The 21953-nt window shown below is 36.4% G+C and overlaps 1 protein-coding gene across 1 annotated transcript; it reads left to right on the forward strand.

Moving 5' to 3' along the window:
- Positions 1-1766: 1766 nt before the first annotated feature.
- Positions 1767-21830, forward strand: LOC120300813 (phospholipase A2-like). Its single transcript, XM_039327324.1, has 5 exons — positions 1767-1798; positions 14586-14808; positions 18241-18406; positions 19070-19176; positions 20892-21830. Exons 2-5 carry the CDS (start codon positions 14769-14771, stop codon positions 21041-21043), a joined length of 465 nt encoding a protein of 154 aa, XP_039183258.1. The 5' UTR covers positions 1767-1798; positions 14586-14768; the 3' UTR covers positions 21044-21830.
- Positions 21831-21953: the final 123 nt, after the last annotated feature.

The raw sequence follows: 21953 nt of genomic DNA on the forward strand, positions 1-21953 counted from the left end.
GGGAAAAATGAAGAGTGCATTGATTTCACTTCAAATTAGAAAGCCAAATTAAGAAGAAAAGATACATATTCAGTAAGAAAATTTATACAGTGCTTCCAACTTGACATTATCAATATTTGTATCAGAATCCTTACAAATAAATAGCTACATTTAGGATGTATCATGCAAAGACTGTGTCCAGCCTTGCAACTTCAAATTAAAATATCTTTTTCTTCTTTTATGCTGAGGGCATAAAACATGTATGTATGTGCAATAAAGTTTTTTTAAAAATACGGTGTGGGAGAAGGAAGATGTGAAATTATTACTGAAGAATTAAAAAATGTTAGACAGAATAACAGTTGAAAGGGACCTTGGAGGTCTTCTAGTGCAACCCGCTGCTCAGGCAGGAAACTCTATACCATATCAAACAAATGGTTATCCAATCTCTTCTTAAAAACTTTCACTGTTGGAGCATTCACAACTTCTAGAGGCAGCTTCTTTTACTGATTAATTGTTCTGTCAGGAAATTTCTCCTTAGTTCTAGGTTGCTTCTCTCTTTGATTCAAATACATTTTTAATACAGTAGTTAGTTTTTCATGTGTTCTGAGAGCAAAGAAAATTCTGTTGAAAGATTTTACTCTGGAAAATTTTTGATATATATTGCAGAGAAGTGTCTGCTTTTCATAATAAATGAATGGCAACTCCATTTAGCTATTTAGAACCAAAGCAAGATTATTGGGAAAAAAATTGAGTTTGAATTGAATTTACAGCAAAAAGCATTATATTAGTCTCTTTTTATTAGTTGAAACCTACTGTGTGTTTTTAATTGTCAAAGGTTCATCCTACTTTACTTTACAATAGATAAGATTAATAGTTTGCATACTTTAAACTCCTCTAGCCTGAGGCACAAAACTTATATGTTCTAAACATGAGAGTGTGTGTTGAGTAAATATTGCTTTGCTGTGTTCTAGAACAGGTTTCCATTCATTTGAATATAATGAATTTAGGCAGAACAGGAATGGGCAGTTTATTTTTTTTTTAAAAAAAAAGACATCTCAAAATACCATAAGATATTGGAAATCCTTTGATTTTAAATATATATTTTCTATGCAAATTGAGATATATTTTTCCTCTAAACTATAGAAAATAAGGCTGTGCATACTTTGATTGGAAGGACTTCTTCAGCAGTTAAAAATTTAATCACAATATGTTGCTTAAAACCCTCTGATGAATACTCATTTCAGGATTTCATTTCACAAAACAATCAGCGTTTTCTCACAGCCACTTCCTGTCAATTGAAGTAAAAGAACAGATCTAAAGAACATGTTAGAACTGCTAACATGTTAGCACCATCAATTGTTGGCAGTTTATAATATTACTTGGCATTAGTTTTTCACACGTCTCTCCCAGACATCTTTGATTAAAACTGATTTATTTCACAATTTTTTCAAATATTGTGTTGTGGGATCATTTATATTCCACTGTTAAACTATTCCTTATTTGTTGATTATGTGCCCTAAAGCAGGGGTCACCAACCCCTGGTCTGTGGACCGATAACACAAAACCATGCACTCTCCAGTCCGTGGAAAAACCTTTCTCCATGAAACTGGTCCCTGGTGCCCAGAAGGTTGGGGACCTTTGCCTTAAAGTCATTATTATTTCTTACTGACTACATAGATAGATTTTCTTCATGATGATCTGTCCCTAACCTAGGACTAATGTCATGGTTTTCTTTTTTTCAAGAAAACCACACAGAATCCTACTTTAAATAATCCAGAGAGCCAGATCTTCCTTTTATCCCTCTAGTAACTATACATCAGTAAGTTGAATTTTTAATATGTAATACTTATTTTTGAACAGAATAAAAAATAGGATATGCTTTTGTAATCTAAGTAAATCCATGCTAATCCCCCCCCCTCAAAAGTTTGTTCATTTAAGAATTCCGTAATATGTAAAGGAGTTCTGCAGGGGGTAAATTGGTCAAATATTTAAAGGAATTAAAAGGAACTTTTGAGTAACAGCATATATGTGTACAATGCTGGGACACAAAAGATAATATTTTTAATTTTTGAAGAGTAAAATGGGTGGAGATGCCTTGAAATAAAACTGAAACATTGCTATTGAAACTCTGCTGGGTGGGTTGCTCAGTAATCTACTGACAAGGGTGTGTTTGTGGTATTGTATTGGGAATTAGTATTTTCGGTAGCAGAGGTAATGCACTTTTAATACACCCATTGCATTTAGTAAGTTTGTTTAATAGTAGACATTAATTGACACTAGACACATTAACTGACACTAGGAAAAGTAGAGTTTTATATATAGCATGCAGGAAAAGCCATTTTTAAAAATTAAACTTGTAATATTTAAATGATAAAATATTAGACTTCATTGCATGCAGCCACTCCTCACACTTCGCAAATGTAATTTTGCAACTTATCCATGGACCTTGCTAGCAGTTCTTCTGTATCACTCCTAGTTAGTAAGTTGCTTAAATCAAGCTGGAAAGATTTTTATTCTGAAAAATTGAACGACTGACAAGATACACTTGTGAGAAATGAGACAGAAGAGGGATCTTTGGTGCTCCCTGAACTTGATTGTTTTCTTGCAGACATTTCATTTCCCAAACCAGGTAACATCATCAGCACTAGTAGGGAGTGGGGTTTGCTCTCACTATATATTCTAGTGGCTTGCCCCGTCAGTGTTGGTGGAAGTAGTCTTGGAGGTTCTTTGCTTCAACTGTTTACTGCTATCTTGTTTGGCAGTTCCTTAATAGGGTATAGTTTACTTCTTGATTGATGGTCTAAGGCAGGGGTGTCAAACTTACAATGTCACATGACGTGTTATGACGTATTGTGACTTTTTTTCCATTGCTGGCAATGGGGTGGGCATGGTTTCAGCATGACGCATCCAGCCTGTGGGCTGGCAGTTTGACATCCCTGGTCTAAGGTTAATCTTGGTGTTAATCTCTGCTCATCTGGGAGCTGATTGCTGGTGGGAAGGTATTTGGTCTTTTTGTTCCCTTTTTTGGCTTGTTTATTGTCTCTTTTGCATAGAATGTAGATGTTGTTTATGTATCTATTGATGGCCAATTTGTCAGAGTGCTAGGCTTCCAGAAAAAAATAGAAAGATGGATGTTTCAGGAAAGAGATACATGCAGCTCACTCAAAATTTGAGCTTATAAATCAGCAGAGAGACATTTATAGTTCTCTGTTCCTACTACCAGCTGCTTCCTATGCATGAATAGATCTTGTTTGGGGGATTATGTGGGGTTGAGTGTAATTCTATGGTTATAATAAAGATACATCCAGACATGTCAGTTCTAGAGAAGTTTCAATCCACTATTTAAAATATCGTTTGGTAACTTAACTGCTTGTGATTGGCTCTAGAAGGAAGATGTTGTGAATACTTTTACATATGCTGTATATGTCCACCTCAGTTGTCCTAACAGTAATGAATCTGGATTTCTGAAACATGTTAAATTATCCTTTCTTCCCCTTTCTACTTAAATTATGGGTCTCTTTAAGACACAACTTTTGCAACTTGCTTCCTTCTGTAAATACCAACTGACTTATCTATCATGAAATGCCACTGCTAGGAATTGAAAGAATATAGTATTTAGCTTAAATGTATTAAAATGTTATTCCGTATGTGAGTAACATGTGACAGGAAGTTCATGGTTAACTTTGGATCAGTCATTCCTCTCAGGCTGGGATGTCAAAAAACAAACAAAACAAAAACCCACATCCATTTACCAACTCACAGTAGTCCAGCATGAAAAGACCTTTATCCTCCAGTAGGCTGATTCAGCAGATTTTCTAATCTGTACAAGATGATTTTATTGTAATCACCAGAGTCGCGAGAGTTGTTAAGAAAGTAATATTTTTGTTGGCAGAAATACTGTTGAGCAATTTGGAGAAACCGCTCTGTAAAAATGAAACCACACATGCCTTTTGATTATGTACACCTTTCCCTTTAATATGCTTTGTTAATGCTCAAAGGCATCACAATTTTGTCTATTTTTATCTCCTGCTGTGGTATGTGGTATGCATATGGCATATGGGTTTTGTGGCCAAGCTGGTTGTGGCTATGCAGGCACAAGTTAACAGAAAGAAAGGAGAGAAAGCATAGAGAAGAAACTCTGATATGGCTTTGGAGGGTCACTGTGCTGTCCCAAGGGCAGGCGAGCTGCCCTGACTGCTTCCCAGGACTATGGGTGGCAGATGGAGGCAGCCTGTTCATTGACCAGACCTAGAATATGGGAACTACAACCTTGGAGGGAAGCCTGTCTCCTCAGCTGCTAGAGGAAATGTGGTGGCCAAATTATTTACCACTGCATATAGTAACAGTGGCACAAATAGCCTTCGCTCAAAAATGGAAAGAGAAAGATACTCCAACCGAAGAGGAAATATTATTGAAAATTTCCAATTGCGCTGAAATGGATAGACTTACATGGGAACACAAGGACAAAAGTAAAACCAACTACTATAAAATTTGGGAACAATTTTATGATTGGATAGACAATAAGAGGGTAGCCAAGATAAATGTATAGTGCTAGAATAAAATATAGATTAGAGACAAATGTATATTTAAAAGACAAATAGATATATAGAAATAAGGGGAAAAGTGTTAATAGTATATTATACATAGTGAGCAAAGTTCAAGAACTATATGTCTATATGTGTATTAATAGTACTGTAAAATGTCGGAAGGCGTATGGAACCAGTGACGTCATATCTATGTCCAAATGTGTTTTTAATTTTGTATTATTAATTAAAAAAATATTTTAAAAAAGGAAATGTGGTGGCTTGAGCTGCAAACAGAAGGGTGGGGGTAGTTGAAGAGACCAGTTACTACATTTGAGCCTGTGATGCTTTAAGGCATCAAGGCAGAGAGTGGTTTTGGCCCTAGAAGGAGAAGAAAAGTGAAAAAACCCCAACAGAGAGGCTTCACTTGAACCTCAAGTCAGTCAGAAACAGAGGGAGGTGGTTGCCTGCAGACAGACACCTGGAATCGATGGGGAAACCCTAAATAGGGAAGGGCTGGGAGAAGAACCAAAGGAAGATGCATCCTGAAATCTCTACGCAACTGCCGATTTCCTTCCTATTTTTCTCTCTCAGTGATACACTGAGGGGGAGGGAAGAATAAGGGGAGAGTTGGTAGCTACTCAACAAAGCAGATGCTTACTAATGTACAGCTCTGAGAGAGAGGTAGAAAAGATTAGAAATGGAAAAGTTTGCAATCCCTGCTCTAGCGAGTTCTGTTTTTTCATTCAACAAAGACTGTAATGTGTGGTGAAATGCAACAAATGCTCTGGGCTGAGTCTGTTTCACACACCGACCCCAATGAAAAAATAGAAAAAGTAACAATCTACCCCTGTCTTTTTTTCTAGCTGGGAGCCTCCAGAAGTTGAGACTGCAACTCCAGCTACATTTTCAACAGTTCTGAAGGGATCCAAGTTAGGGAAGGCTGGCTTAGCTGCAGAAGGAGCAAACCCAGTAGTATCACAACATGATTGCCTTTCTTTAGGCAGAGAGTAATTGAGTAAAAATGAACTGCTAGGATTTCATGCAATATTCTTGGCAGTGATATGGAAATGGGTTGCCACTGGCTTTTTCCTCAGTGTTTTGACTTCTCTACCAAAGTTTGGATCTTTGATACATCTTTGTTCCAGTCCAAACACTGACTAAGTGTGCTAGCCAACCCTTCTTAGCTTTTCAAGGAATAAATAAATGTAGACAGGGGGGAGTCAACTGAAGACTCAGCACTGATATTCTAGGAAACATTTTATGAAACTTTAGAAAGTAATTTATCTTGCAGATTATTGGTGAGTTGCTTGTTAATGTGGTATTCTAGAATAGTTTTTGTTGCATTCAAGGTGAGGTTTTTTATGGGATTCTTCATATTAAAAAAAATCCTTGTAGCTCACAGTTATAATTCTTATAACCTATACATTATATAAATACATAAATACTTTCACTCCGTTATATAGAAATAAGTACATACTGTTGGTACAATTAAAAACATCTATCACAGTTGGCAACATAACCTTGAAATAGAATTGGAAAAGGTATAGTGAAATATCACTGTTTTGGTTCTTAATACTTGTAGATTATATGGGTATTGCACACATTTCCACATTTTCTTAGTATTGTCTTTTAAAAGACTGTAGAGTATATCCCATAGATCAGTGACTAAATTCACATTCTATTGTAAAGCACATTCTGGTAATTTCCTGGTAATTTCCACTAGGTGGAAACAGAATTTACTTTTGCTGTATAGCAACAGGCTACAATGATCTCCAATCTAGAGATTGTATCAGTATTTTTAGTTCTTCTAGAAACTAAAGTCTTGTTCTTATGCTGAAAATATCATATTGGAGAAATAAATTGCAATATTTCAAGATATCTCTAAAGTAACTATAGCTGCTGAAAATAAGCCCATTCTGTTCAAAACCTCCAACCAGACAAAACTATGACTGACATATGAAATATATGTCCCAAAATATTTTAACTGCTCCCTGAATTCACCAGAAATTGTGAATATCTTATAATTACCAAATTGGTCTTACAACCATAAAACTCACAAATAAGTATCTGTTACATACATTTGCATATAGTGTACACAGTGCACCCATTACATACATTTGCATATAGTGTACACAGTGCACACATGCAAAGAAATACTGTGTATTGCAAAATTAAATTATGAGGGGACCTGGGTGCTCTGAGCTGGTTGTTTTTTTTGCAGACGTTTCATTAACCAAACCAGGTAACGTCATCAGTGCTAATAGGGAGTGGGGTTTGTTCTCATTTTATATTCCAGTGGCTTGCCTTGTCAGTATTTGTGGGAGTGATCTTGGAGGTTCTTTGGTTGGGCTGTTTACTGTTAGCTTGTTTGGTAGTTCCTTGATTGGGATATTGTTTACTTCTTGATTTTTGGTCAGGTGTTAATCTCTCTCATCTGGAGGTTGATTGCTGGTGGGGAAGTGTCTTGGTCTTTTTGTTCCCTTTTTGACTTGTTGACAGTCTCTTTTGCACAGTATGTAGTTGTTGTTTATGTGTCTATTGAAGGTCATTTTTTTCAGAGTACCAGGCTTCCAGAAATTCTTTAGTATTTTTGGGTCTGGCTTGATCTAGGATGATAAGTTTCCCAGTTGAAACTATAGTTACATCTCTCCATATTTTGTGAAATTAAAGAGTTTTCATATGATTGCTAATTGGCGTTCATGCATGTGTTCTGCTAGCCTTCTGTCTGTTTGTTCTATGTAGTTGTTGTTGCAATCTTTACACTGTATGTTGTAGATGACACATGTTTTTTCTTCTGAAGTTGCTGGATCTTTTGGATATTCAGAATGTTTTGGAGAACTTTAATTGGTTGATGTGCTTGTAATAGTCTGTTGGTGTTTTTTGAGATGTTTTGGATGTATGGCATAGTTATTCTTTTTACAGCTTGTTTTGGTTGTGCTATATTGGGTTAAGTGGTCAGGCACTTTCTGATGAAGTTGCATGGATATCCATTTTGTTGTTATATAGATGATCTATTTCCTTTTTTGGCTGTTCAGGGTTGTTGCAGTGTGTTTGTGCTAGTCTGAATAGTTCTTACACAGCTTCTCTTGTGGGAGGTTGGATTATTATTTTGGTAGTGGAGCACTTTATTGGTGTGGGTGGTTTTTCGGTACACTTGTATTTCTAGTTTGCCATCGTAGTCTCTGCTGATCAGGATACCAGGAATGATGGATACTAGATGTCATTTACGATGGCAAACTAGAAACTCAGGTGCACCGAAAAACCATCCACACCCTTTTAAATTACTATTTGACTGAAAAGTCATGAATCTTTTCCAGGTGACTAAGGAAACTTAGGAAGGGACAAACAGCTCTCAATGACATCAAATATATCTTTGAAATGAGAGTGTTTTAGATCAGATGAGGGAACTGGCTTTGCAGAACCTTCTGCAAACTCTTGTATGCCACAAACTGCAATACATTCCTCATTCAAATAGAACATATAGGGCTGTTGCTCTTCCACTCACTCTAATGATGTCATTCAGTAGCTGAAAGTAGCATTTATAACACTCCTTCCTCATTTTTGCCAACAAACATGCTAACATAGATTGGGATGAGAGAATGACTGCTCCAGAATCATTCAGTTGGCTTGCATAGTTGATGATAGACTTCAGCTTTCATCCTGGTCTTAATCATTATGCTATCCTGGATCTTCTTTTAAATGCTGTCAACAAAATTTAGTGGCAAACTCCAAACAACAGACACAGTTTTCTACTTTACTTGTCAGAAAACAATTTTAAAAAATAGTGTGACCACTTTCTACAGGGGGACGATCAAGAGCATCCTGTCATACAGCATCACAGTCTGGTTTGGAAGCATCACTGCTTCAGACAGGAAGGTGGTGCAGAGAGTGGTGAGGATGGCCGAAAATATCATTGGCAGCTCCCTCCCTCCCATCCAGGACATAGCATAGAAGCGTTGCTTGAGCAGGGTCCGTAAGATTATCTAGGGCACTACACATTCTCTTCACAACCTATTTTTCTTGTTACCGTCTGGGAGGAGGCTTCATGGTATCTATAGCAGAACATCCAGATTCAGCCATAGTTTCATTCCATACAGCATTAACCTTGTAAACTCTCAAGCTTCTTCCTTCCATTATATATTCATGATGGACAGTATTTAATATTTATGTGTTATGTATATGTAGGGGTGTGGGTCTATATATACAATATGTTGTACATAGTATGTTTAGATGTGTGTCCTGTATGTGTTTCACTTTGAGAGTGGGCAACTAAATTTCATTTTTGATGTGTGCTGTTGTGCCCACAGTAAAAAAATGACAATAAATCTCATCTCAACTCATCTTATCTCATCTCATCTTATCTTCATATAGAAAATACTGAATGGAATATAAGATTTTGTCAGTGTTTTATCACTATGTTCTTCAGCAAGTAAAAACTGCCTTAAATTCTGTAGCATGTGGATCTGCCTAACTATGAAATGACTTCTACATGATATCTAAATATAGCAATTGGAGTATTTATAAGAAACAATTCCCCTTTCCTTCAAAATGTGCAGAGTGATTTATAGGTTGTTTGCCAATAGCTGTACTGCACTTTTTCCTCATCATTTTTTCCTACAATCTGAGGCACTTTCCTGAAAGAGTTATATCAGCAATAGACAGGGAAGCTTTGAAAATATAGAAATTAGCCATCAATAGAATTAGGATAAGATTCTCCCTCAAAATTTATATGAACATATTTATACTAGTAAACATCTGCAATCCCAAATCACTCCAAGACAGGCAGGATAAGAACTAAAGTGTGATCAGCTAACATTAGGTGGTCTGTTCATAAAGGAGGCCTTGTTACTTTGTGTTACAGTCTATAAAATACCACACTAAAAATTATAACAAAATTATTTTTGTCAAAAGCATTATAGAATTGCTTTAATTAGCTTGGATGATGATCAAGTGTGATAAAGCTAATGTGGCAATCTCTATAAAGGTTGGTCATGTTTTTTATGATTTCTAATCTGCCAGGGCAGTTGTACTTTAGAACTGGTTTTATAGGACAACTAAGGAAGCACATTCAATCTTTTCTTCTGCTTGAAATATTAAAGGAAGGAGATAGAGCTAGAAAGTTTCCATAAAGTATGTAATTTCTTTCTAAGTACTTCACAGTGAATAATGAGTTAGGTTCTCTGTTCACTTGCAACAAGAAAGCATAACTGTCACAGTGGATTTATTGTAAAGAAAAAAATAAGAGTAAGTAGATTTATTACAAAGAAGAAGGAGTTCAGTTACAGAATACTGGAAACTGGATATTGCAACTTGCCCTCATGTAACATTTGGCCCTTGTAAAATATTAAGGTGGAGCCTTCCTATTGTTTGTTTATCATTTATTTTGATCATAGACCAGCATAAGGATAAGAAAAATCACTCTAAAATAGAAATAAAAAATATATTGATAGAATTAAAAAAAACACCTAAAATTAAACATTATTAGTGTAAAATTGCAAAGTATGGGGATTAAAACCAAGAAGAGACCTATAAAATTACAGTCAACCTGAATACTATAAGTTATTAAGGTACATAACTATAAATAAATATATACGTTGTTGTGCCTTCAAGTCAGTGTTGAATCCTGCAACTGCCTGATTAGTCCCTATTGTTTTCTTGGCAAGGTTTTTTGGAAGTGGATAGCCATTGTCTTCTTCCTATGGCTAAGAGCAGGGCTTTTTTTCTCATAGGACACCCAGAACGGAGTTCCAGCACCTTTTTGGGATGGAATCTTGTAGGGTAGGCAAGGCGGGTTGTATGACATGTGTGAGTTCCGGCACTTTTTTTTTTTTTTTTTGAAAAAAAGCACTGGCTAAGAGAGAGAATAACTGGCCAAGGGTCACCCAGCTGGTTTCATGCTTAAAGTGGGACTAGAACTCGCAGTCTTACAGAGTTTCTAGCCTGGTGCCTCAGTTATGTCATCAAACTGGCTCCCATACAAAAGAAGTACTCTATTTATAAGACACTATCAGAATGTAAAGTTATTCTAATTTATATTGAGCCTAATATTTGCAGAAATCCTGTTAGGATTTGTTGGGATTATGATAGTTATGATTCCACCAGTTGCAACAAAGAAACAAGAGGAAACATTTAATGCATTTCCCTGCATTACATCAGCCCATCACTTACACAGGCAATTGGTTCTCCTACCTTACTGAGGTCAGTGGTGCTACGGGTCTTTCTGGGTACTAAATTTCTGATCATATAATGTAAAACCAATATACAATTTCTTCACATTTTTCTTATTAAGTGCAGATTTCAAATGCATTCAGAATGATGACAATATGCTTGCTTGTCTGTACCTTGCAGAAAATACCCTTCAGCAGATTGATTCTCACTTTCTGTTTCAAACTGAGTTTTCATTGCTCTTTGAATTAACGGCTTTTTTCCTTCCTTCACAAAAAAATATGCACATACATTTTAAGGGTCCCCACCCGTATACAAGAACACACCCAGTGCCCAAGCTTTGTTCACATGTATTTGTATACATTTGGTTATCTGCAAAGCATTCTCCTAATTAAGCTGCTAGAGGTATGGTTGCAAGTAATTTTTAAAAATTATTTATAAATAAACTGAAAAGCCTTATAGGTTTTCTGTTCACTTTAGTGCTTAATCAGCAATGCACACATTGTTCTAGCAAGCCATGAGGTATGTTAATCCAGCAAATCCTGCATATGCCAGCAAAATTGCCTTTGAAGGCATTTCTTTGGCTAGGTAAATGAAGCATTAACTGGGAGTTGGTAGTCAGAAGACATGGCAGGCAGGTTTTCCAGTAGAAAAAGTAAGGCCCACTAATGCAGTCTGAACTTGTAATGCAAGTTTCATCCAAATCTTAAGTGAGGGTGACAACATGCACATCTATTTTCTCAGGTGGGATGAGTCAGAGGTTTTGGCAATGTGCATTGTGAGTGTACTAGTTTATAGAACATCATGTCTACATTATTGATCATGGCATAGAGCCCAAAAATCGTAGAGAAACCATCATCTGAGATACTCACTTTCCAAACATTCTGTCACTATCTCATTTCTTATAATTTAAACCATTATTCTGAATGCTGCATTGTGAGAGGATTAAACACATGCTATACCCTCCTATTTTTGATATTTTGTTCTTATTACTTTATTTTTTGCAGTTTTAATATAACAATTTGCTTCCCACATTCAATCCATTGACATGAACAGTTCTAGAAGGCAGATAGATGCATATAGAGGTCACTAGGTAACCAATCCACTTCTTACAATGGTTTCCAGGCAGAACTCAATTGCACTGTAAGCAGGCTTAACTCTTCTGTCTCATCTTCCAGTCTGATTTTGATCTGTCCATTCTATTCCTAAAAATTCTCTTTTATGTGCATGTGTGTGTTTTAAAAGTTGTATAATTCTCTTTGTTTCCTTCATTGTCACCGCCTCATTGCATTTAGCTCAGAGATACCAACTTTTGAGGCTGGTGAACATTTTGGGAATTTAGAGAACATATTACCAGTGTCAGGAAAGGCAAGTCTCTTTGCCATGAAGGACATAACTGTTTAACAATTATTGCTTTATTAGCGTAGTATTTTGCTTAAGCAAGTGCCATACTTCAGAACAAAGAACTAGCCTGTAATTAGTAATCAATTTTATTTTCTGAGAAAGATTGTAGAGCTACCTTACAAGGGAGCGAAGAACTACTAAGTTTGCTTATAATGAACATCAGAAGTCACTTCACTATTTTTTTAAAAAAAATTCTTATTTTTTCCTTTTCTTTTTCACTTTCTATTCTTTATTTTTTCTTTATTTTTCTTTTCCTTTCTGAATTTTGTTTGTATTGTCTTTTATTATCGTTTTTTAAAAAAATTCAGGAGAAAAACTATATAGCTCATTAACAATCCAGTGACATTCCTGGAAATAGAGATGTTGATGAAAACTGTTTTTCATTGTAGCATGCCAATTTCATGATGATGATGATGATGATGATGATGATGATAGAATTATTAAAATATAAGCGATCAAGTTGTTCAGGGATGTGGTGGACAGTAACAGGACATTCTGGGGATTTTAAATCTTGGGGTTTGAATTCTTCTTTGACAAGTTTATTTTCCTTTCAACCCAGTTGCCTCTAATTATTTGTTTTTTTAATCTAATTGCTGTGTCTGTTAAAAGTGGGTAATAAAATTAAATAAATTTATATAGTCATCACTTGAAAATACATGTTTGTTGTCAGTTTATAGTTGAAGTAACACTTAACTCCAACTGAGGTAACGATGTACTGTAAGCACAGTTTTTTCTATGTTGCATGTCACCAACCTTTCACTATCTTGAATCTCCATGGTTCAGAATTCCTGAATTCAAAATTTATACCAAGTTCAATCTTTGAATGGCCCCCAACATTTGTTTTTCCCACTTCTAGAAATTAAGAAAAAGAAGGATGTTTCTATACTTCTAGAGTTCCTTGTTCTTTTATATTATTTTTCTAACATTTTTGAAGAAGGTGCAAATAATTTATGTCTAAGATATGATTATCAATACTGTATCTTAAATCTCAAAACCCTTTAATATGTTTAGGTTATAGCTATATCCTCATTTGTACTATTACTTCTTATTGCAAGGATTAAATTCTTCTCCTTTTGCAATAAAACTTCTATTTTAGTTTTCCCAGGACCTCGGTTTTGATATGAGTTAGCCTCATACATCAAAGGGCTTGATATTTCAACATATACATGTCACATTTTAAGTTACATAAGGAAGTCATTTTTTTTCTTGGGGTCAAATCATGGCAGGAGTTCCCAACTTTGTTTTGTATATACACATGCCCATCCTTGAATATTTCTTTCCTGTAATTTAAAGGCAGAGTTTAGGATAGTTCCACAAGCTGAAGGAGATGTATGCAATTGCAAATTGCCTGCTGCCAGTAAAAACTTATATAATAATAATTTAAGATGACAGGTTGCTTACTATTTCCATATCCAACCCTAACAATCTGAATTTAAAGTTCTTTTAAGCCATTTATACTACTTTGAGATGGAATGTGACAACTTGGTGCGGCCAGCTCAGCGCAGCTACCTCAGTGTGGCCAGCTCACCATTGCAAAGTCACCTCTATCAACTCACTGCCACCAAGTCATCACAGGACATCTCACCATGGCCAATTCGCTGTGGGACCAACTTGCCGCAGGCAGCTAGAAGGAGAGCTGGATAGATGATTGGGTGGGCAGAGTGCAGAGCAGCAATGGTGGCAGCCATGGGCCATTTAGATGCAGTGGTGATGTTTGAGCCATTTGGTGGCAGTGGTGGGATGGGTGGCAGAGAGGTAGCAGGGGCCAGGCGCATGTCATTTTCACATCCCCTATTGCTGCTGCACCAAGCTCCCAGGGAGTACGAAAAGCCTGGCTTCTGCTGAGTCCCTGCCACCTGTCCCTCGCACAACCACCACAACAAATGGCCCAAACATCGCTGCTGCTAAACAACCTGCAGAGACAGTAGGGTAGTGGTGGCGAACCGATGGCACAGGTGCCAGAGGCGGCACTCAGAGCCCTCTCTGTGGGCATGCGTGCCGTTGCCCCAGTCCTAGGCCTTCAGCTGGGTTTTATAAAACCTTTTGGCTTTAGGCCTCCATCACTGTGTGCAAAAAAAAAAAAAAGGTTCAATCAGTCAATTTCAACTTCTTGCGGAAAAAAAAAGATCTTGCAAAGTTGAAATTGATTGATTGAACTTTTTAGTCCCACCTAGTCTGCCGTTACCACCGCAGCCATGCCCACACAATGGGCCACACCCAGCCAATGGGCCACACCCAGCCAATGGGCCACACCCACCCGGCACTCAACGATGCATAAGTGGGCTTTGGGTTGCAGTTTGGGCACTCAGTCTCTAAAAGGTTTGCCATCACTGCAGTAAGGTGTGTGAAATGGTATGTCCCTGGCCATCCCTACCGCTGTGCGCTCTGCTCACCTGCATGTCAAATCCTTTTTAGCAAGACTTGATGAAAGGAACAACCTGCAAATAGAAGCCCTGGCATCAGAGAACTGTCCTTCCTCCAGCCTCTGAATAATGATATCTTTTTCCTCAGAAGGAAGTGTCTGAAATTTATGGATTCATATATTTATTTCTGAGAGTAACTATAAAGGAGCATCCAGTAAGACTGTTTATACACACCCACTGCTTGGCTCAGTTTGATAGCAGAACTACACGGAGAGTCCACACAGACTGTAGGTGTGCAGACAGAGTGGGATCATACGGAGTTGATCTCCACATGGAATGCTGGCTGGTGAGACTGCTGCTGTTTCAGGCAGGTGAGTGCCAATGAAATGTGAAATGATGGAGGTGCTGGCCTGAAAGAAATGCTAATCCTTTCCCCCTTCTGTTTTTCTCATTTAATGCTTACGATGTATTTATTACATGAGTCTTAAATTGCTCTATTCAAGTGAAGCAGGAAAGACATGGATAGTGAGTAAGCACACTTTTTTCATATTGTTTTCAGTCATGAAAACACTTCATGATGTCATAATAACTTGTTTGAGCATTTAAATAATAAGGGAATAAGTACATTTGTTTTATTTGTAAATGAAAACTTGCAAACTGAGATAAAGACTTGTTACTTGAAGATTGTACTTATTCCAGTTAGGTGGGTGTCTATTTTATTAGACAATTAAAACCACTTTGGTGGAACTGGTTAATAGGTATTTCAGCAGAAAGGCAAATAACAATTCTCATCACTGAATATATCTCCCACCTCTATATATTTGTGTCTCTTGAAACATCACTATACCTATTTTTCTATCCTCCTACAGTGATGTTATTGTAGAAAAGTTCCTTTCATATGTAGGTTGAGGTGAAGTGAACAAATGTCAGCAGAAAAAAAATGTTGTTTTAAAAAATGACAGCAGATAACATCAGATATTAGAGGCATTGATTCCAAGATGTAGATGTTGCACACAGGTTAATAAACCCGGTAAGATGGGGAGCTTTTGGTTCCGGACTTTAACATCTTTAGTTCTGAATAAGGTTGCACTCCCCCAGACAAACCTAATGCACAGTTTGGAGATTCTCCTGGACTCATGACTCCTGCTCAGTGAGCAGCTGGCAGTTTTGGCTAAGAGACCCATTGCAGAACTTTGTGTAGTATGTCAGTTGCATCCTTTCCTGGATTGGGAGTCTCTACACTCAGTCATTTAAGCCCTGGTCATCTCACACACGGACTGCTGCAATGCACTTTACATGGGGCTAACCCTTGAAGGGTATCTGCAAGCTTCAGCTGGTGCAGAATACAGCTGCATAGATAGTTCTTGAGGTCCCTAAGATGACCCATGTAACATCGCAGTTCCACAAGCTGCACTGCTTGCCACCTTGCTTCTGGGTACAAATCAAGGTATTGGTTATCACTTTTAAAGTCCTTCGTGTCATGAGTCCAAGCTATCTAAGGCAGGGGTCCCCAATTTCCAGTCCATGGACCACAACTGGTTCGCGGCATGCCAGAAACCGGTCTACGCAAACAAGCGAAGTCCCATTCATGGGATGCAGGCAGCACATGAAACCACGTCCCCTCCAGTCTGCAGAAAAACCTCTCTCCTCAGAACTGGTCCCTGGTGCCCAAAGCTCGCAGGGCACTGATCTAAGGAACTGGCTCACCACGATGGGACTTGCCCACCTCACCTGCGCTAGCAGAAGGGAGATATTGTGAACCCTGTCAATTAAGGGATTTCGGGAGGAAGGGTCCAGTAGAAGAAGCTTTTCTGCTACTGCTTCAACCCTATGGAACACCATGCCCCCTGAGATGAGATTCACACCCACCCTTTTGGCCTTTTAAAAGGCATTGAAGACCTGGCTGTGCCAACTGGCCTGGGGCCCTAATTGGGGCAGGCCAATACCTAATTTTGAAGGTAACTAATGGGTTACATAATACCCCATCATCTCCCCATATACACTTTGCTTGTTCCCTCTCAATACTAATCAATTTTATTTTAACTGAATTTTAAATTTAAGATCCCTACTTATTGTTTTAATGTTTTATATAGCATTTTTTTTGAATGATTGTAAGCTGCCCAGAGCTGCCCCTGGAAAGATAGCTGACATATGAGTTTAATAATAAAAAATAAAAGACCATTACCACAAGGTATTTAAAATTATAGCTGACATATGAGTTTAATAATAAAAAATAAAAGACCATTACCACAAGGTATTTAAAATTATTTGAAGATTTCTAAACTAATGGATTTTAAAATACATCAGTCCAAACTCCAGAGTTAAGAAAGCTGAAATTATAAGAACCCTTATAGACCAACTCAATTCCAGATATTTTTCTAAGAGACTATTTAATAATCTTTCCAGGTAAAAGAAAACACGAGGCCTTCTGTGCATTCTTAAACTGCTAAGGTTTCAGCAAAACTGCCTTGTTGAATAAATACTAACTCAATAGCCAACTGTGAAATCACAGTATATAAAATGTGAATGTAACCATTTTGAAATGATACTTGGTTTTGAATTTAACTGATGGGTGGTTGGAATCAATTAAAAAAGATAAAATTCAGCCTTAGTTTCTTTTTAATTCTTTGGAGACAAAAATATGTGATTTGCAATATGTAAATATTCACAGACTGAATTCAATACTAATAATTTATCACTTTGCCTATCTTAATGTGGATATAATTCTTTTAAAATTAATTCTTTTAAAAAAGAACTATATTGACTATTGAAAGTTTTTCTAGGCTTTGAGATTCTACATACAAACACACAAACACACATAGAGGGAGAGACAGAAACATATGTATTTTTCTATCAATGAGAGAAGTTTTTTTCTCTGACTTTTCAGCAATTCTGCAATATATATCCATATGCTTTAAAGTTTTAATGCTTTAAGTGGAAGTAGAGGTAGAAATAGATTGTTTCTGTATAAGCGTATGCCTGCCTGTTGTGACTCAGACATTGTAATTGCTACAAAGTTTTTTGTTTTCTTCTTAGAACAAAGTCATATATACCGTATTTGTCTTTAGTTTTATAATTAAGGCTGAATACTGTGTAATAAAAAGAGAATAGGATATTTTCAGGCATGTGTATTTGATAGTCAAGAAATCTGAAAAAAATCAAGTCAATTCTAAAACAATTCTTCAATTTGGAGTTTTGATTTTGTCTTGAAAATATGCCCAAGATAAATGGTAAAGAATTCTATTCAAATCAGGAGGCTGAAAGGTTGCTCTTTCTACTTTCTTGTGTTTCCCATTCATTTGCTGCACACCCAACATGATTTTAATTTTCATATTCCTTGACAACTGTGCAGACTACAAGCAATACACATAGTTTATAGTAAATGTTGTTAGGTAGACAGTATATTCATATTGCCCATAAGGACTCTCTTGAAAGTCCTGTTCATCTTTCACTATCTGATGCAGGAAGGGAGTTTGTTGAAAGCTATTGCATGGGTAAAAAAAGAAGTTGGTTCCTCCAAAATAGCAATGTTGCTGTGCAACTTTCTGCATGTAGGTTTGCTTGAAGCCTTGAGCAATATTGAGGACATAGATGGGCAATTTACTTTCTGAAAGACCTGAGGGGTAACACCAACCCAAAGCTTAATCTAAACTTCCTCTACTTTCTAACCGCTATCCAACACTCCAACCAAACACAGGTATAATGTATACATTTATGTAGGAGCACATTGTATAAAAAGAGATAAAGCATTTATTGTATGGATCTACTCAAATGCAGTAAAATTTTAATTTCTGCCTTTGCAGTATGGAATGGTGTTCTTGGAAAGAAACATTTTGTGAATAAAAGAGGACTTGTTGAATTATACGGAACCCTAAAATGTGGTACAAGCCGATTTTCTTTGGCATATGTAGGTTACGGATGCTATTGTGGCCCAGGAGGAAATGGATGGCCTAAGGATGAAACAGATTGGTACGTACAACACTCCTTTCTCTGTTTCTATTACATTCTTCAACTGAATTAATCCCATTCTAAAAAAATAAAGGGAACACAAACGTATAGGATCCTATACGTTTGTATTCCCTTTATTTTTGTGATCAGTATATTTTAAATGAGGCCAGATTTACTTTGAGACAAAAATATATGGAAAAATAAAAGTATAATATGATAAGAAAAAGGGAAGCAAATAACAAAATAATTGTGAGCACTCAGAAGAATAGCATGATATAATTAATCCAAACCTTCTCCTTTATTATGCTGGATGACATCATAATGTTGCTAAATTGCAAAGGCAATAGAAGTAAAGGTATGACCACGTGATCTCTTGCTGCAATGGAACTAGAGCAGTATTTATTTTCAATTATTACACTTAATGTTTTCACCCACGTATATACACGATATGTATTTATGAACATCAAACCACTGTTGCTGTGTTTTCCTAAGACACTTCAGAGAAGTGGTTACTTCTTAAAGTATCCAGACTGTGAAGAGCTTCATAGAAGTACTTGATTGGGCTTGAAAATGTCTCACACACCAGAGCACTGTAAAAGTAGAGATAGAGTTTCACATGCTGCACATTCTGCTTGATGTTCAGGGCTCACATCAATGGTATTAATCAATCTCTGCTGCTGAAAGGTGCTGCCGTAGACATGACTGCTGTTACGATTTTGCACAACGACAAGGCTGTCACCCGATAACAGACAGATATAAATGGACTTGTCAAGACAATACTGTGATATGTGGTAAGGTACAACTTGAATTTCATTATTTTTATTTACCTTATCTCAGGGATGCACAAGCAGATACGGATGTTCTAGAGGTGAAAAATTCAGCTTTAATTTTAGAATATCCTGTTGGTTTACTCAGAGAGAAAGGTTTTCTCTTGGAAGATTCATAACACTGTTCCTAGCAGACTTTGTTTTAAACAACTTTAATACTAACAAAATTTCTCATAGCTGCCTAAAGATTCAGCTTACAAAAATACAATGTAATAGTAACTGAATTAAAGTTTTCTCTGGGCTAAAAATGCTTGTGAAAGAGCGTTGATTTTGATGTTGTATATTTTAATTAATTAATTAAAATGAGGTTTGACCAACAGCAGTATTTTCTACTAACCTATGTCTAGCTAGAGTATCATTTTGTTTTTTCCATTTTGCTAAGCCTGGTGCTAGGACATGCCAGTTCTTTTGTCCAGGCCACTACTGGACAAGAAAGTTCACATATATGACTTTAACTTAAAGCAATTTCAGTCTTTTTGTGGAGACTAGTGGTGAGGAAAATGGCTATATTATATATTGAATACAGATATATACTGTCTTGTGCTAACTTTTAGTTAAGCTGTTTGTAGCATGTTGTCAGTTTGCCAAGGTCTATGCTTAGTGTGAAGATGGAATGGTAAAGTTCTGGACAGAAATCTAAATATGTAAATAAAGTAAAATATATAAACAGTGTTGAATTGCTACAGGTTTTTTATATGCTGCAATTCATAAAACACATGGGCAAAATCCAATGATATCAGGGATGCAGGCCATTCATTGTAGCTACATCTTGACTGTGATGACTAAAAATAGTGATACAGTTTTGTTTCTTTGAGGCTCATGACATATTGAAACTATAGTGTTCAGTTCAAAATCGACTGAACAGAACTTTTAAAAAACAAACCAGTCCTGAAAACTCTGCAAAACCCCAGCCCTCTCCAATGCCCTGCCTATTGTGAGCTTTGCACTTGGACACTTCTCAACATAAAAGGTAGTTCTTGATCATCAACCCCATAACAGCAATAGCAATAGCACTTAGACATATCTACTGCTCCACAGTGCTTTAAAGCACTCTTTGAGCAGTTTACAATGTCAGCAAATTGCCTCCAACAATCTGGGTTTTCATTTTACTGACCTCAGAAGGATGGAAAGCTGTATCATCACTCCTAACAGAGTACCATGACTGTGGATTTCTTAAAAATTACAATTTTATCTCAAGAGTACAAAAGAGCAGCAAGAGTTAAAATCCTTTGTCCACTTAGTGAAAAAGGTGTTTTCTTTTTCAAACTTCATATTACTCAGAAGTTTAGATTTCTGGAGAGTCACCTGTTTTTGAGACCCCGCCCTCCTGAACGACCCTTTTGATTCTTAAATTCCAAGCTGAGTTTTCATAGAAAGGCCTAGACAAATGTTTTGTTTGTTTTTTTTAAAAGTGGATGTATGAGATAGGGCTTTACAAATAAAAATGAACATGGAGTGTACAGTGCATTGTTTTAACATATACATTGAAATAGATATTATATAATTGTTAGATAGAGTGGGCTAATGCATATGAATTTTATTATCACAGTTGTGTGATGTTCAAATAATTTCAAACAGAAAAATCCTTTATCTTTTATGATTATATATCTTAATAAATGCCAGTTTCATAGATAAGCATCGTAACCAGCAGTAGTATCCTTTTCATTCCTTTTTTTCAGATGCTGTTCTAGACAGATGTCAAAACATAATTTGCCAGTGCGACAAAGAAGCAGCTCGGTGTTTGAGATTTGCATCATTCAATAAGCGCTATATCCTCTACCCAAATATTCTTTGTGGCCAAATATATCCTTTATGTGGCTACAGGCATTAATAGATTTTTACAATAAACAATTTAAAACTGTTGAGGTTTTTTTTAATATTGCAGTGTTTATTTGCACATTTTTCTGATCGTTTATACTTTTCCAGCTTCTGAAATTATGAATCATACTTAGACTACTGCAAATATCTAACAACCGGTTGATGTCAGCAGAGGAATCTAGCATTCCTGCCCTCTGGTGATCATCAGCCAGATACAGAGGGGCTCCAGTGTGGCAGAATCATTTATTTAGAAATATATGCTGAAAGTTTTGAAAATGTGCATATGAACATTTGTGTTACTTAAGTGCATCTACCAGTTTAAGAAGCTAACATGATAAAATATATGTTCACCATATGATTCCATTCTGTATAGAAAAACAATACAATTTTACACAAATATCAAATCTTCTTTTTAAAAAAGGTCAGTAAGAGAACATCCAACTTCCAAGATACAGGCAGAAATCTAACCCCCTGGGAATTCTAGGTAAAGCAAGTACTTAAATAGATTAATTCTAGGATACATTTTTATTTTCTATGTATTTAACTAAATTTTTTACTATGAAATTAGGAAAAAAAGGAAGAGATGTCAGCAAATTGCGTCCTTGAGCTATTTATAAAAATAAATAAGACAAGATATAAATAAATACATAAATCTTTTTTTCAGGCATATTTGCTTTCTCACACTGGCTTTATCCAATTTTAATTTGTTCCCACAATGACCTAATTTCTTTCTTTAAACCTAACACTGTGTGACTTTTTTCTATTGTATGATCTTAATAAACTGTCATTGCTATTTTAAACTGATGTTTTTGGCAGCATTTCTATGTCCGCATCATCATATATATTACCATAATGACTTTAATGTGGTTTCTATGGTGCCACTGCTTGACTATCCTGCCCAAGCCTCTTCCCCTATATGCAGA

The sequence above is a fragment of the Crotalus tigris genome, unplaced genomic scaffold (assembly GCF_016545835.1).
Source record: "Crotalus tigris isolate CLP2741 ecotype Arizona unplaced genomic scaffold, ASM1654583v1 scf7180000024359.8030256, whole genome shotgun sequence".
NCBI lineage: Eukaryota > Metazoa > Chordata > Lepidosauria > Squamata > Viperidae > Crotalus > Crotalus tigris.